Raw genomic sequence first — 14,010 nt, 5'->3', positions numbered from 1 at the left:
TGTCATTTCCTGGATTTTTATTGTCTTGTTGTGACAGTGACTCTGGCATTCAACAATAGCTGACATTTACTGAATTCCTTTTTATCCTTCCCCACCTAAACTCGAAAAACCTTATCTGAATGAAAAACATTAGATAATACAGTAATAATATAGAGAACTGCATAGCTGTGCATGGCAGCTAGCATTTCTCTTTTAATATTTGTGTTCCTCATAATTGCGGGGATGATACAGGAGTAATACACAGAGATCCTATTGGTTCGATAGGAAATCGGAACAGCTGCTATCAGCTTAGCTTACCAAAGTAAGTATACAATTTTACCTGAGTCAGCTGCAAATCATAGCTAGTAAAAGAAGATTGAGGGTTTTTTTAGAACACCCAATAATCATCCCATATATAAATGCTGTAAAATAATGATTGAATCCACCTAAAAATAATAATTTATTGCTTTATTTTTGTCTGAAAGAATCCTCTCCTGACTTTGTAACCTTAAGGAGGTAACCTGAGGTAGGCCATGCAATAACAGCTATATTGCATTGTGCCATGTTCTTGGGCAGTAGCAAATTTCTTTGTGACCCATCAGAGAATCCCATGACATATGAGACTTGGAGCCTCTGCTGCAACAAAGGAGCCATAAGTCAGTGTGACCTATAAGCAGAGGCTTGACAGCCATCTGTCAGGAATGCTTTGGTGGTGTTTCCTGCTTCGCAGGGGGTTGGACTGGATGGCCCTTGTGGTCTCTTCCAACTCTATGATTCAATTAGATCTTGTAACTACCATTTACAGCAGGGGTCAGCAAACTTTTTCAGCAGGGGGCCGGTCGACTGTCCCTCAGACCTTGTGGGGGGCTGGACTATATTTTGAAAAAATAAGAATGAATGAATTCCTATGCCCCACAAATAACCCAGAGATGCATTTTAAATAAAAGCACACATTCTACTCATGTAAAAACACCAGGCAGGCCCCACAAATAACCCAGAGATGCATTTAAAATAAAAGGACGCATTCTACTCATGTGAAAACACGCTGATTCCTGGACCGTCCATGGGCCGGATTTAGAAGGCTATTGGGCCAGATCCGGCCCCCAGGCCTTAGTTTGCCTACCCATGATTTAAAGGTTGTGGTAGGACAGTCATGAATAGCAGAATCCATACCTAACTTTAGCCTGGTATAAACTCGATTTCATCTCTGCTAGTTAACATAGAATCATAGAATCATAGAGTTGGAAGAGACCACAAGGGCCATCCAGTCCAACCCCCTGCCAAGCAGGAAACACCATCAAAGCATTCCTGACATATGCCTGTCAAGCCTCTGCTTAAAGACCTCCAAAGGAGACTCCACCACACTCCTTGGTAGCAAATTCCACTGCCGAACAGCTCTTACTGTCAGGAAGTTCTTCCTAATGTTTAGGTGGAATCTTCTTTCTTGTAGTTTGAATCCATTGTTCCGTGTCCGCTTCTCTGGAGAAGTGGACAGCAACAGGACAGGAGGTAAAGATAAAATTAGCACTATGAATGAAGAACACCAATCCATTATCTTGGCAAAGATCCAAAGCTGCCTCAAGAAAAGTTTTGGAAGAGCAGACTAAACATCTAAACAGCTCAATTTAAACTAATGTGGGTCTTTTCAAGCCAAACAAGTCAATATGGGAATACTTTCCTGAAGCTAGAAGGTTTGAAAACAACTGGATTATAGCATTTGAATAAATTAGGAGATGATTCTCTTGAGTTAGATGACTTGGTGGCTGTCTGTTTAGCAGAGAGTATACCACATTCCTTCGCTACCACAAAGTGCCCATCTGAGCTCAGACAAAGATAATCTTTGCATTTTTTTCACTGATGGCCATGAAGAGAAGTTCTCGTGTTTTAGTTCCTCAGACTATGCAAGTGTTATTTTGCTACTTCTGAGTTATCATGCTAATTATATAGCCTATTATACTTCATATTTTTAAGGATCATCATGCAATGCTGGTTCTCATCCCCTTACTATTTAAAGTACGGTATTATGCAAATGGTATTTATTAAAAGGAGTGTTTAATAAGCCCTTTGTGGCAGCAAAAATGCAGCAGTCAAGGTCTCATTATTATGCAGAATTCCTGGGGGGAAAATATATTTGTGTGTGTTAAACCCAAGCCAGTTACACAAAGAGCATAAAGGACATCATGCTAACCATTACCAGATCAGAAACTGGTAAACCTCCCTGTGACTAAGCCATGGTTAGTGTTTGGGGAATGTGGCATCTGCACCCCTGTAGTCGTAACCTACATGCTGGTTCAAACAAAGACTCCATCCACTTCTGTTCTTTTCATTGGCATGACTATTCTGAAGTATTGAGGCTACTACAAGAAGGGCTTCAGGCACTATCCAACCTGGTTTAAATAATGCCTTCAGTTTAAACAGCCACAGTGGAAGGGCTTCAAGTTCTGATTTATGCCAAATCCTTTGTCCAAACCGATTAAAAGAAAAACTTATGTGCAACTCCGTGTTGGAGGACAGAGCTGCTATGTCATGTAGCACACACACACCCTGCGCCCCTCTAAGTGAGCCTGTTGGCCTCAGGTGCACTGTCCCTTTGCCAGGGTTGAAAGTGAGATTCAACAGCCCAATATGGGCATGGGGCAACTTCACCTTTGCCCAGCCCAATATATTTTGCTGCCTGAATGGTACCTCCACCATTCAATGCACAGAAACCCACTAGAATGGCAGTTCAATCTCACTTTCCACATGGGTAATAGGATAATGTCCTCCAGTGCAGTAGGATAGTTATGGGAGTGGAGGACAAGCCATGTGGCTTGCACCACTCTGTCCTCCAACAGCTCCTTCTGCTGTCCACCAGCATTTGCTGATGGATGCTGTTACCTTACTCTCCCTCATGTCAGTCCTGCCTTAGCCTCAGGCAGCAAAGTGTTTTTGCCCAACTGGTCCTTTCTGTTCCTTTTTTGTTGTTGTTCAAGAGAGTTTATTTTAATAAAAAATAGAGCTGCACCAGCATGATATCTGTGGGTGTTTTCCTGGCTTGCGTCCAATTTAAATGTGGGTTTAATTTGGTCTTCTTTTTTCTTTTCAACACGCAGATGAAGGGGCTTCCACCCACCCCTGCGACGACACATACTGTGGTCCTTTTCCTGAATCTGAGCCAGAAGTGAAGGCTGTTGCTCACTTTCTTCGCAAACACCGGAAGCAAATAAAAGCTTACCTGTCCTTTCACGCGTATGCCCAGATGTTGTTGTATCCCTACTCTTACAAGTATGCGACTATTCCCAATTTCAGCTGTGTGGTAAGTATGGGATTTGAAGAATTTTGAATCCTTGCAGATCACTTTGAATTTGAAGAAAGTACTGTACCTTTCCATGTATAAGACAATGTTTGTTTGTTTTTATTTAAAAGATATGTAAAAAATTGGGGGTTGTCTTAATAACGGATAGTGCATAGGGAGGACGTGGGATTGGTTGCTGCCGCGAGCTGGAGATTGTCAGCATCTATTGGGCATGTTATTGGTGGCTGTGGCAAGGGGTGGTGTTGATTAGCTGTCACTGCAGGCGATTGGAGGGGACAGGTGATAGGCGGCTTGCAATGTGTGTGAGTGGCAGCATATGTCAGGCAGGTGAGCGATTTTCCAGATTCCCCCCTAGAAAAATCTTAGCAACTCTGGGCAATCTCCCGCCATTTTCTTAATTTGGAGTCCCCCAAAATAGGGGGAGTCTTATACACAGGGGCATGTTATACACAGACAAATACGGTACAGTATATGCTTCTGAGCTTCCTCGGTGAAGGAAGACACGGCTTGACCTCCATATTGCTGTTTAGACTGAAGGAGTAGCCTCTGCTTGGTGTGTGGCTATCAGTTCAAAGTAGTTATACTTCATATTTATGCATGGGCATATCATCCAATGTAATTGTTATATGTTCAGTAATGAATACAATAAGCAATATGCTTCATTTGAGGGTCCAAGGGAGATGTTAGGAATGTTGCAGAAAGATTTTGTGGCGCTGGGTGTGACAGGAGTTAGACTAGTGTCCAAAATGCTGTCATAAAGGCAGCCAGGGATTTAAAAAGCCAATCAAAAATGCCCATGTGTACTTAACTTGAGGTCAGACTCTGTTTCCTTGCCTCCTTAAACTTCAGTCAGTGCTTTCACTACCCATATCGCTATGAATATCTGTTCTATGGGAAGAGAATGTATTATGGGAATTGCTAGGCAACAGATTACGTGCTCTCAGTCAGTGCTACTTGCAGTTGAGAAGTAATGCAACTGATTGCTTGGTCTAAGAATGTTTTGAAGGATACCCAAAACACGTGAGCCAAAGAGTTGCAGTTGCACAGAAAACAAAAGAAAGGCACATTTACCCATGGCATCAACAATCATATAAGATGTGATCTCAGTTTATTGTGAAGCTGCAAAGCAGAATCACAAAGGATTTCCTTTCCATTTCCATCCCCTGAGGCAAACTTCACAAGCACCAGATCCTCAGATTTATTTTGCATGTTGAGATTGGCCAACAGATGAAAGCTTTACCATGGGCTTCAGTATTCAGAAATGAGGGGACTCTTTAATAATTCCTGAGCTGAAGGCAAACAGGCTTCTGTCCAGCTTACTAGACAGAACTGTGCAGCCAGCCACTCTTTGAATTAGTGCACTAAATTATTTAGGGCATTGAAACTGGAGAAAAGGATACACAACTCCCCACATTTAAGTCGTGTCTTTGACTGCGTTTTACAGTGCGGACATGTGCATGTGTAGCCTATTTCAGTCTTTTGGGGAGATGGTTATTTAATTTATAAAACTATTTCTTTCAATAACCATGGTCAGGGGATCTGAAGTGAAGTTGTATGACAGTGGGATTGGGGGTGGGATTGGAGCTTAAACCAACCCTTAGTCTACTACTGAAAAGGGTCATCAGTATCATGGGATAGGGTTTGTCGAGGATTCACAGCAATGATGCTCCCAGGAGCAAACTTGCAATAAAAAAAATCATTTTATTTTGTTTAAATGTAGAGTTAAAAGGTATTCACACAAAGTAAGAAGTCCTACTCACAGCAGACCCATTGAAGTTAATGGACATGGCTAACAGGTTTGTTGATTTCAATGGGTTTCCTCTGAGTAGGACTTAGTTGAATACAGCCCTTTGTTTTTATTTATTATATTAATATCCCACTATGGAACCTGGGGCAGCATCAATCCCAGCTAGTCATTCGTCCAGACACTGATTCAACAGAGACCTGAGCTGAAGCACAAAGTACTTCAGACCTGCATTTGGACAGTCGCTACACACACACACACACACACACACACACACCCTCATTCACAGAACACATTCAAAGGAGAAACCAGGGGTTTTGAGGAATTTGATTTCTATAGATTCTGTTGCAAATTGACACCTCCTGGATAAATGTGTGAATTGGTATGTAATTATCTTTCTGATTTTGCACTTCTCAAAATTTGCAACAGCAGCTAAAAAATAATAATCAAATTCAGATAAATATGTATTTAAATACATATTTTGAGATAAAATAGGTTACTTCAATGCATGTTTAAATATAATTTTTCGTTCATTTTTGCATGAATCATATATATATGATTAATGTGGAAACAGGACAAAATGAACCTTATGAATGAACATCTGCAGTACTGACATGGATCAGAAACAGACTGTTCTGTCCATCCCTGGTTTCCATATATGGATCAGCAATGCATAAAATTTGTGACCTCTCATATGGCAACCTAGTTAACAGATGTGGAACTGCAGGCGCATCCCTATTTAGAAGCCTAGTATCTGTCTTCCCATGAGAGCACAACAGAGTTTGCTCAGCCTCCTGCTTCTTCTTCTTCTGTAGTTCCCTGTATGAGGATAGCACTTAGACAAGAGAATAAAACTTGGGGAAAGAAGAAAGCATGGGAATGCAGCTATTTCTGTCTCCACAGTCCATATTCTTCCATTACCATCAGTGTTTTTTTATTTTATTTTGTTTTGACTACGGCAGACCAACATGGCTACCTACCTGTAACTACATCAGTCCTGTAGCCATTTATAATATTTATAAATCAATAACTGTAATGAGCTTTACAGAATACAAGGGGACTGACCCCCACCTTGAGCTTAGAGTCTGACACAGGGGAAACAACCAAGGAAGGGTGCAGGGTTCACAGGGAAAGAACATCCAGGTTCTTTCAGCTGCACGTGATTAGGCTGCAAGCTTGAATTCAGTGGGGCTTCCTCTATGTAAGCAGGGTTAGGATAACTTATTACAGGGTAAGCTGCGGGGACTGTGATAAATTATGGGTTGAGCCAAAGGCTTTGAATGAAGATAGTGGTGGTATCAGACAGGTGTTTGGGGAGGCAATTCTAAGCCTCCAGGGCAGCAAGGGTGGAGAACTAGTTCAGACAGCAGAAGGTTGTGAAGCTGGAGAAGCAAAGATCATGGGCAGGATGTACTGAAGGCCATGGAGGACTTTGAAAGCACAGTCAGTAAGCTTGTGCTGGATCTGGGAGTGGACAGGAAGCCAGTGTAAGGTTTTCAATGAGTGGCATCTCACGACCAGAGTGACAAATGAGGTGAATGATTTTGGGAGCCAAACCCTGCTTGGGTGTGGGGGAACCAAGGCAAGGCAGCAGAAGACCAGAATGGAAATCAAACTGCACAGAAAAATATATTAGAACCATTTAGTAATAGATGTGTGACAGAATGGTTGCTATCCTTCTAGCTACACATTTCTTCAACTATTTTACCTAGTGCTGTATAAATTCCACCTACCGTACTTCTTCATGCCATGGCAGACATCTGGTGTGACTCTTCATAACTGTTACTGCCAGCTCTCTAGAGGTATCCAAAAATGTCAGCACATCCAGGCACTCTGTATATACTCTCTCATTTGATTCTTAAATGTAAAATATATAGCAATACAGAAGCAGAGTCTCAGCAATTCCCTTATCTGTAACATCATAATTAAGTTTTTTGAAAGTTGGTTCCAGTCACAGACTGGCTGTTGCAACTGCAAAATATAATCCAGGGATATTTCTGCATAGTGAATGGTTCTTGTCAAGAGAAATCCCTTTCTTTTTTCATATCCTGGACAGAAACAACTCTGCTACTGAAATCACTTAAATATACTGATATTCTGAGTGTTTAAATGAGCCCAGCCTTGTCGCTCTGGAACTGCATCTACCGTAGTTGGATGTGAAATGGATGGAGATTCTCAGTAGACATCTGAAAAGTAGCCTTAATGGCATGAAGATCCTGGGAATCTGGGGCAGATACCAGTGTGCCAAACACCTGTCAAAGTTAACCTGCAGGCATGGGAGGAGATAAAGATCTGGCATGCTGAACCAAAAAGGTTCCCCACTCTTGCACAAAATTAACTATTCTCATAAGGTGAATTGGACACCCGTTGGAAGCAGAGCATGAAGTTCCAGGGAGGGGTAGGATCTTTCTTTTTCTGCAGCCAACCCATGCATAGATTGTAAGCATCCAGGCATAGGATCCTTGCTGATTCCTTTCATTGCCCAGTCATTCCAAGGACGCAGGTGGCGCTGTGGTCTAAACCACTGAGCCTCTTGGGCTTGCCGATCAGAAGGTCGGTGGTTCAAATTCCCACGATGGGGTGAGCTCCCGTCACTCTGTCTCAGCTCCTGCCAACCTAGCAGTTTGAAAGCATACCAGTGCAAGTAGATAAAAAAGTTACCACTGCTACAGGAAGTTAAATGGCATTTCCGTGCGTTCTGCTTTCCATCACGGTGTTCTGTTGTGCCAGAAGCAGTGTAGTCATGATGGCCACATGACCCGGAAAGCTGTCTGTGGACAAACGCTGACTCCTTCAGCCTGAAAGCGAGATGAGCGCCGCACCCCCATAGTCGCCTTTGACTGGACCTAACCTTCCAGGGTCCTTTACCTTTTACCTTACCATTCCAATATGATCTACCAGTAATAAGAAAGGGGAAGATAGAAAACAAACCTTTTCTTCTTTGTTCATCCTTGTTCATTGCTTTAAGGGTGGGATCAGAGGCATCCTTTCTTATGCCTCCTTTAATGCCTTTGTTCACATTAGTATCTAGGTCCACAAATCCTTACATGCAGTGACAGGCAACCAGCATATGGCAGCATACAAAGGCCTCCACATGCTAAAATATGAACCAGATTATTTATGCTGGGTTTTAGAAGCTTTGAAATGGGAATGAAGTAAAAACAAGTTTGAGGAACATTGTCCTATATTGTTGGATGTTACTTGAAATTTTGAGATAACCACAATTGTTTCTCTCATTCTCTCTCTCTCTCTCTCTGTTTGTTTGTTTTTGTTTTATTCCCTTCCCAGGAATCTGCTGCTTTTAACGCTGTAAATGCCTTGCAGTCAGTTTATGGGATAAGATACCGATATGGCCCTGCCTCCAGCACTTTGTGTAAGTTTCTCCAGTATGCTAGTTCACTGGTTTTCTATTTGTACTACACTAATTAGTGTTGTAAAGATCCAAGCAAACCATTTCAAAGAGAACTTTGTTCAGTCTGCTATGAGAAGCAAGAGACGCCTGCATGAAATTTACATTATGTTGTTACACACTACCCTAATCTCTTTGAGTGGTGCGAGATTTCTGGGGTTCCAGACACTTACCTAGAGTTTCTGTTTCCTTTTGGGGAATAAGGCACAGTAGAGACTGTGGTGTCTTTATCATATATGGTTTTATTTACATGCCATGTATATATACAACCTGCACCTAGATGGAGGGATTGCAGGACATTCACATCCTATGAGGGTCTGGCTTCCCTCTTAAGGGCAGCTTTGGATTCAAAGGACGACAAAAAGTCATCCTCTGTGTCTCTTGGTCCCAACCTGTCACCTCCAACTTACATGGAGTTCTGCCCCTCCTTCCCCTTCTTGCTGCCAACTGGCTTCAAGGACCTCCCCCCAGCCTAAGTCATTCAGAGCTGAAACCCTAAACTTGGGCATTGTCTGCTACCATTGGCCTTTGCCTCTGCTACTCACTCTCTGCTGTCTGGCAGTATTTACATTGACAATTGTTCTTTATGGCCCAGTACCGTATTTTGCTCTCTTTGTTTCTTGCTGATGACCCTTCTTCTCCCAAGGACTTCCTGAGCATGGAAAACTGGTTTGAACTGTCTTTTTGACACTACAGGATTCAGCAGTCTGGCAGCTTACCTTAATGCTGCAAGCACCAACTTATTCGTAACATTTACTAAATCTAAGAATTTAGGGAGATCTTGACCCCGCAAACCCATAACAATATTTAGATGCTAGTCTGACACATGTCTTGTGCACAAGCAAAAACACTTCCATGCATGTCCAGTGGAGGGAGCAATATGCCCTTTATGTGCCAGACCCTTGTACCCCATGGGATGCCCACAGGACCTTGGATGGACGTTTCAGTAAGAATGGAGATTGTCCCTGGAAAGGAAAGCTGAAAAGCTCTCACGGGAGAGCAGAACTCGGCATGCAATGCTTTGGGTCCCATCCAATGACTGAAGTGGGATTTAAGAAGCCTACCTATGTAGCCCAGATCTTCTTGATGTACTAATAATTGTAGCAGTGGAGTCTAAGCCTGGCAAAAAAAACCCACCAATCTGCCTCTTGGAGACAATATAGGAGGATCTTTAGAGGACACTGAGAAACAACTGACATAATAAATGAAGTTTGTGATTATTCAAATGGAGCTTTCAATCAAGCTCAAGTTATGGGCAACTAGTCAACTTGCAGTTGATGGTGCAAGTTGAATTCCTATTCATCAAAAGGGACATTCAGCCCATTCAGTGGTGTCTGAATGAGGACCACAGTGTGGATGGGCATCCAGACACATATCTGAATGTGGGTCGGTTACAGGAACACAATGCTTCCTTGCACGGATCTCTTTTGCTGATCAGGGCATATGTATTTTGAGCTTGTCTCTTATCACATATTTGTAGAGAATATTGATGTACTGAGAATTCACCCTGACTCTGAGTTATGTTCTTTTTGAATTCTGGGTTTAGGTCACAATCATTTTGAAGACGATAAAAAAAACAAAGTAAAATATCTTCAATAGGGAAATATTTTACAGAATATTAAAAATTCATCTTCTTCCCAGCGGAGTTTGGGATGTTTAAAGCCTGAATTTTCAATAACTGTCAGAGCCTGAATGGAAGTCTCCAGACAACTCTGACAGACAAAAGAAATCCAGCAGCTTTATATAGCAAAGGAATACATGCTTCACTCGTTTAGTTTGTTCTGATCTAAAAGTTTGGAAGAACGAATGCAGAGAGAAATAAATGCTTTTCTTCAATCTACTGAAAATTTAGTGGTATAAAATGAAAAGTGGTATAAAAGGAAAAGTGGTATGAACATAGCCCAAGGACTAGGGCATCTGTGGCCCTTTAGATGCCACTGGGCTGCAATTCCCTGACTGTTGGCTTGGGGTTGATGAGAATTAAGAGTGTAACAATATCCGTAAGGCCACAGGTTGCCACCGGTGTCCTAGACAAAGTATTAACAGGACACTTCATTCCCTAAGGCAACCAACACCACAATCCTATAAACATCTACCCATAAGTAACTCCCACTGAGTTCAGGGGGCTTACTGCCAGGTAAGTGGGTATAGGATTGCAGTCATTTCTGTTTTTTAATACCAACTGGACATTTGGTTAAGCATCCCCCGCCTTGCCCCAACTTCTAACAGCATACTTCCTCATGCTGTTTTCAGCCACACAGCAACTGCCATGACATGTCAGGTTTTTAAGTTTTTTAAAAATATATATTTTTAAAAGATATTGTTATAGTTAATGGAGACTATAGTGGGAGTGCTCGGCTTGTAGTTAGTCGCAGTTTGCGCCATTCAACCCTTGTTTAATTCAGTAGTTCAGTGTGGGAAAGCACAACAAATAAGAATTGCACCTTCACTCACTCAGCACCAGTGGAAATGTGGGAGGTAGCTTGTTCTTTTTTCCTTCTAGCCCACAGCAAGCTGAGTGCAGCTCGCGACAGGGATTAACATTCTTGAGAAATGTTATGATTAAGGCTGGCGTTCTGTACATATTTACCTGGGAGTAGGAAGTGGGGGATTTGATACAGTTGACGCTTAAAGATGATCTTACCCAGGCATCCCCAAACTGCAGCCCTCCAGATGTTTTGGCCTACAATTCCCATGATCCATAGCTAACAGGACCAGTGGTCAGGGAAGATGGGAATTGTAGTCCAAAACATCTGGAGGGCCGAAGTTTGGGGATGCCTGATCTTACCTAATGTTACGAGAGACATTGCATATATCTTTGTAAATCAAGAAAATCTTTAATAAAAAAGATGATCTTACCTAATTTACACTTTTCAAAACTCTATGTAAACCATATCCATTCTTCAAAATTTGTTGTTGTTATTGTTGTTCTAATAATACTTATTATTATTTTTATTATACTTTTGCTCAAAACTGGGACTCAATGTGGAACACAAAAATTAGAACAGATAAAACATACATTGTTGAAAACATATAGAAGGCTATTGAAATTTGCAGTTATCCGAATTTTCAGTGCAGTTCTCCAGCCAAGTAATGTGTACAAAAATATACTAAAATCTGCATATAAATGCATATATTAGTGGAAATAGCATGCTGGAATGCATATGGGGAAACTGCATTGCAAATATGCGTATAGTGTGCAAAACTGAATATAAAATGTGTATAGTAAGGGAAATTCACAGAAAAATGCTGATCGATTTCCATGAAATGGAGATGTGGAGAACTGAAGCTAAGGCTGGAAAGATGAGAAACTGAAAGTGACATGTTTATCCATTCCTAGCTGGCAGTAAGTTTCATCAAACTCAGTAGGATTTAAATCTGACTAGACATGCATAGGATTGAGCCTGATCTTAGAAAATAAACTTCCATGTATTGTCTTACACACAAGGCAAATTGAAACCTTTGTGAAAGGAGGAAGTAGAGAATGTTATCCGTGCTATTTTGTTTTCCATTGTATAATATGTTGATCTTCTTTAGAGTTAAAATTAATTACTTCAACCCTGGTCCTCTTGAGTCATTGCAGCAGTGGAGAAGTGGTCAAGTTGATGCGGTTACTAAGCCTAAAATTTGCCAGTCCTGTCAAATGGGCCACTCGAGCATCATGCAGTGCTACGAAGCAGCATAGAAATGGATGAAGATGGGACGACTGTCTCAGGTCGCTACAAGCTGATAGAACCAGATCTGCCAGCACAAAATTGCCTTGGTAGTCAGGAGTTTGAACTCAATTACAAACCAGATACTGTATAGTGCAGCAAGGTGAAGGACTCCCTTTTGCCCCACCTGCAATATAGGTATTTTCACTGTACTACATACATCTACAGAATCAGATGAAAGGGAGCTGATGAAACTGCTTTTAGTCCAACTCGCAAAGCTTCTTCCTCTTCGGCATCTCTGGATTTGAGGACATTCAGCGCCTTTGGAGTTGCTTAGAAAAACAACTTAGAATATAAACTTGTGGAACTAGCATGTTCTTTCATACACATCACTTAAAATTGCTTTTTTTTTCCCTTCCTCTTCCTTTTTCCAGATGTGAGTTCTGGCAGTTCTATGGATTGGGCATACAAAAATGGCATCCCATATGCCTTTGCATTTGAGCTGCGTGATACGGGGCATTTTGGATTCCTACTGCCGGAGACCCTAATTAAACCAACGTGCACAGAGACCATGCTGGCTGTTAAAAATATAACCATGCATCTGCTGAAAAAATGTCACTAGGGTTTGCAGCAAAGGGCCAGAACTGTATTTCTTTTTAACTGTTATTGAAAATGTTTATTACTTAGACAATGTCAAGTCAATGGAGCTTAGAATCTGTCCTGCTGGTGGAGATCATCAAAGTGGGGGGAAATGACATTCATATTGCATGTAGGTTGAAGAGTGTGATACATATTCAGGGCTATGTGTATAATGGAATCATACACTCAAGTGTAGACATCGGTTTTGAGCTGGAAAGAGTATGGGTTGGCAAGGTTGAAGAAATTCTAAGAGCTGGGGCTGATAGTACAGCAGAGATGGGCAACCTGTAGCCTTTAAATGTGAGACTCTAACTCAGGCACCCCCAAACTGCGGCCCTCCAGATGTTTTGGCCTACAACTCCCATGATCCCTAGCTAACAAGACCAGTGGTCGGGGAAGATGGGAATTGTAGTCCAAAACATCTGGAGGGCTGCAGTTTGGGGGTGCCTGCTATAACTCCTGTCAGCCACAGCTAGCATGACCAGAGGTCAGGGATGATGGGAGTTGGAGTCCAGTGTGATTTTCTTTGGACAGTGTATGAAAAATAAATGTAAGCCCTGTCGAGGAGGGGGTCGCTTTCTCGAGTCCTCCCTCCAAGATACTAATCAATCACACGCAGGCACCGAAGGGGTTACCAGGTTTATTGACATCTTTTCTGCCACCAACTACAGAGCATAAAATAGCAAGTTTAAAACATGACATGCCCCCCGTCCCCCCGCAGGTTAACTCAAAGATTTATAGGGGCTGGGGAATGCTGGCAACCAGCCAGCCCCATCACATGCTCCCACTTTTGGGACTAATTGTTGCCACCTGCCTGAGGGGCCCCACCCAGCGGTACTTGCTCACAGGATCACTAATTTATGACAAGCCCTGGCCCTCTGTTATTAGCGTAAATAATTGTTGTGGTGCTTACCACAACAATTAACACATCGTCTCTGAGTTGGCAAGAATGGACTGTACAAGGACTGCATTCCCTCGGTGGTAGTTTGTTGGGGGTCACATACCAGAAGTGCATGGCAGAATAACATGGACATGACAACTAATTTTCTCTTTCTGCCATTCCTTTCCCTCCCAACTACCCACCTTTTTTCTCACCCTCTTTGTCTTTCAGTCTCCACTCCTCCCACCCACCCCCTACCCCATATTTTTCTGCGTCTTGAAATTTGGATGAGGGCCACAGGTTGCCTACACTTAGCCTGGAGAATAATATATGTGAGCCTTATTGCTTAGGAGTTGTGGAACAGTGATCCAATCTAGTTGTAGTTCATACATAATTGGAATTAATGCAGAT

At 42.1% G+C, this 14,010-nt stretch overlaps 1 protein-coding gene across 1 annotated transcript in view; it reads left to right on the top strand.

The window, feature by feature from the left end:
* The window catches only part of CPA6 (carboxypeptidase A6), a 54,689-nt gene extending 41,031 nt beyond the window's left edge, over window positions 1–13,658 (top strand). Inside the window, exons 9-11 of the mRNA XM_035125592.3 lie at window positions 3,072–3,274; window positions 8,307–8,391; window positions 12,515–13,658. Coding sequence (XP_034981483.2) covers window positions 3,072–3,274; window positions 8,307–8,391; window positions 12,515–12,702 — 476 coding nt within the window. The 3' untranslated portion in view covers window positions 12,703–13,658. The remainder of the gene's footprint in view (window positions 1–3,071; window positions 3,275–8,306; window positions 8,392–12,514) is intronic.
* Window positions 13,659–14,010: the final 352 nt, after the last annotated feature.

This window comes from Zootoca vivipara, chromosome 8 (assembly GCF_965207765.1).
Source record: "Zootoca vivipara chromosome 8, rZooViv2.hap1.1, whole genome shotgun sequence".
Taxonomy (NCBI): Eukaryota; Metazoa; Chordata; class Lepidosauria; order Squamata; family Lacertidae; genus Zootoca; species Zootoca vivipara.
Note: the sequence above shows the minus strand (reverse complement) of the source record. Positions and strands in the feature narration are given on the sequence as shown.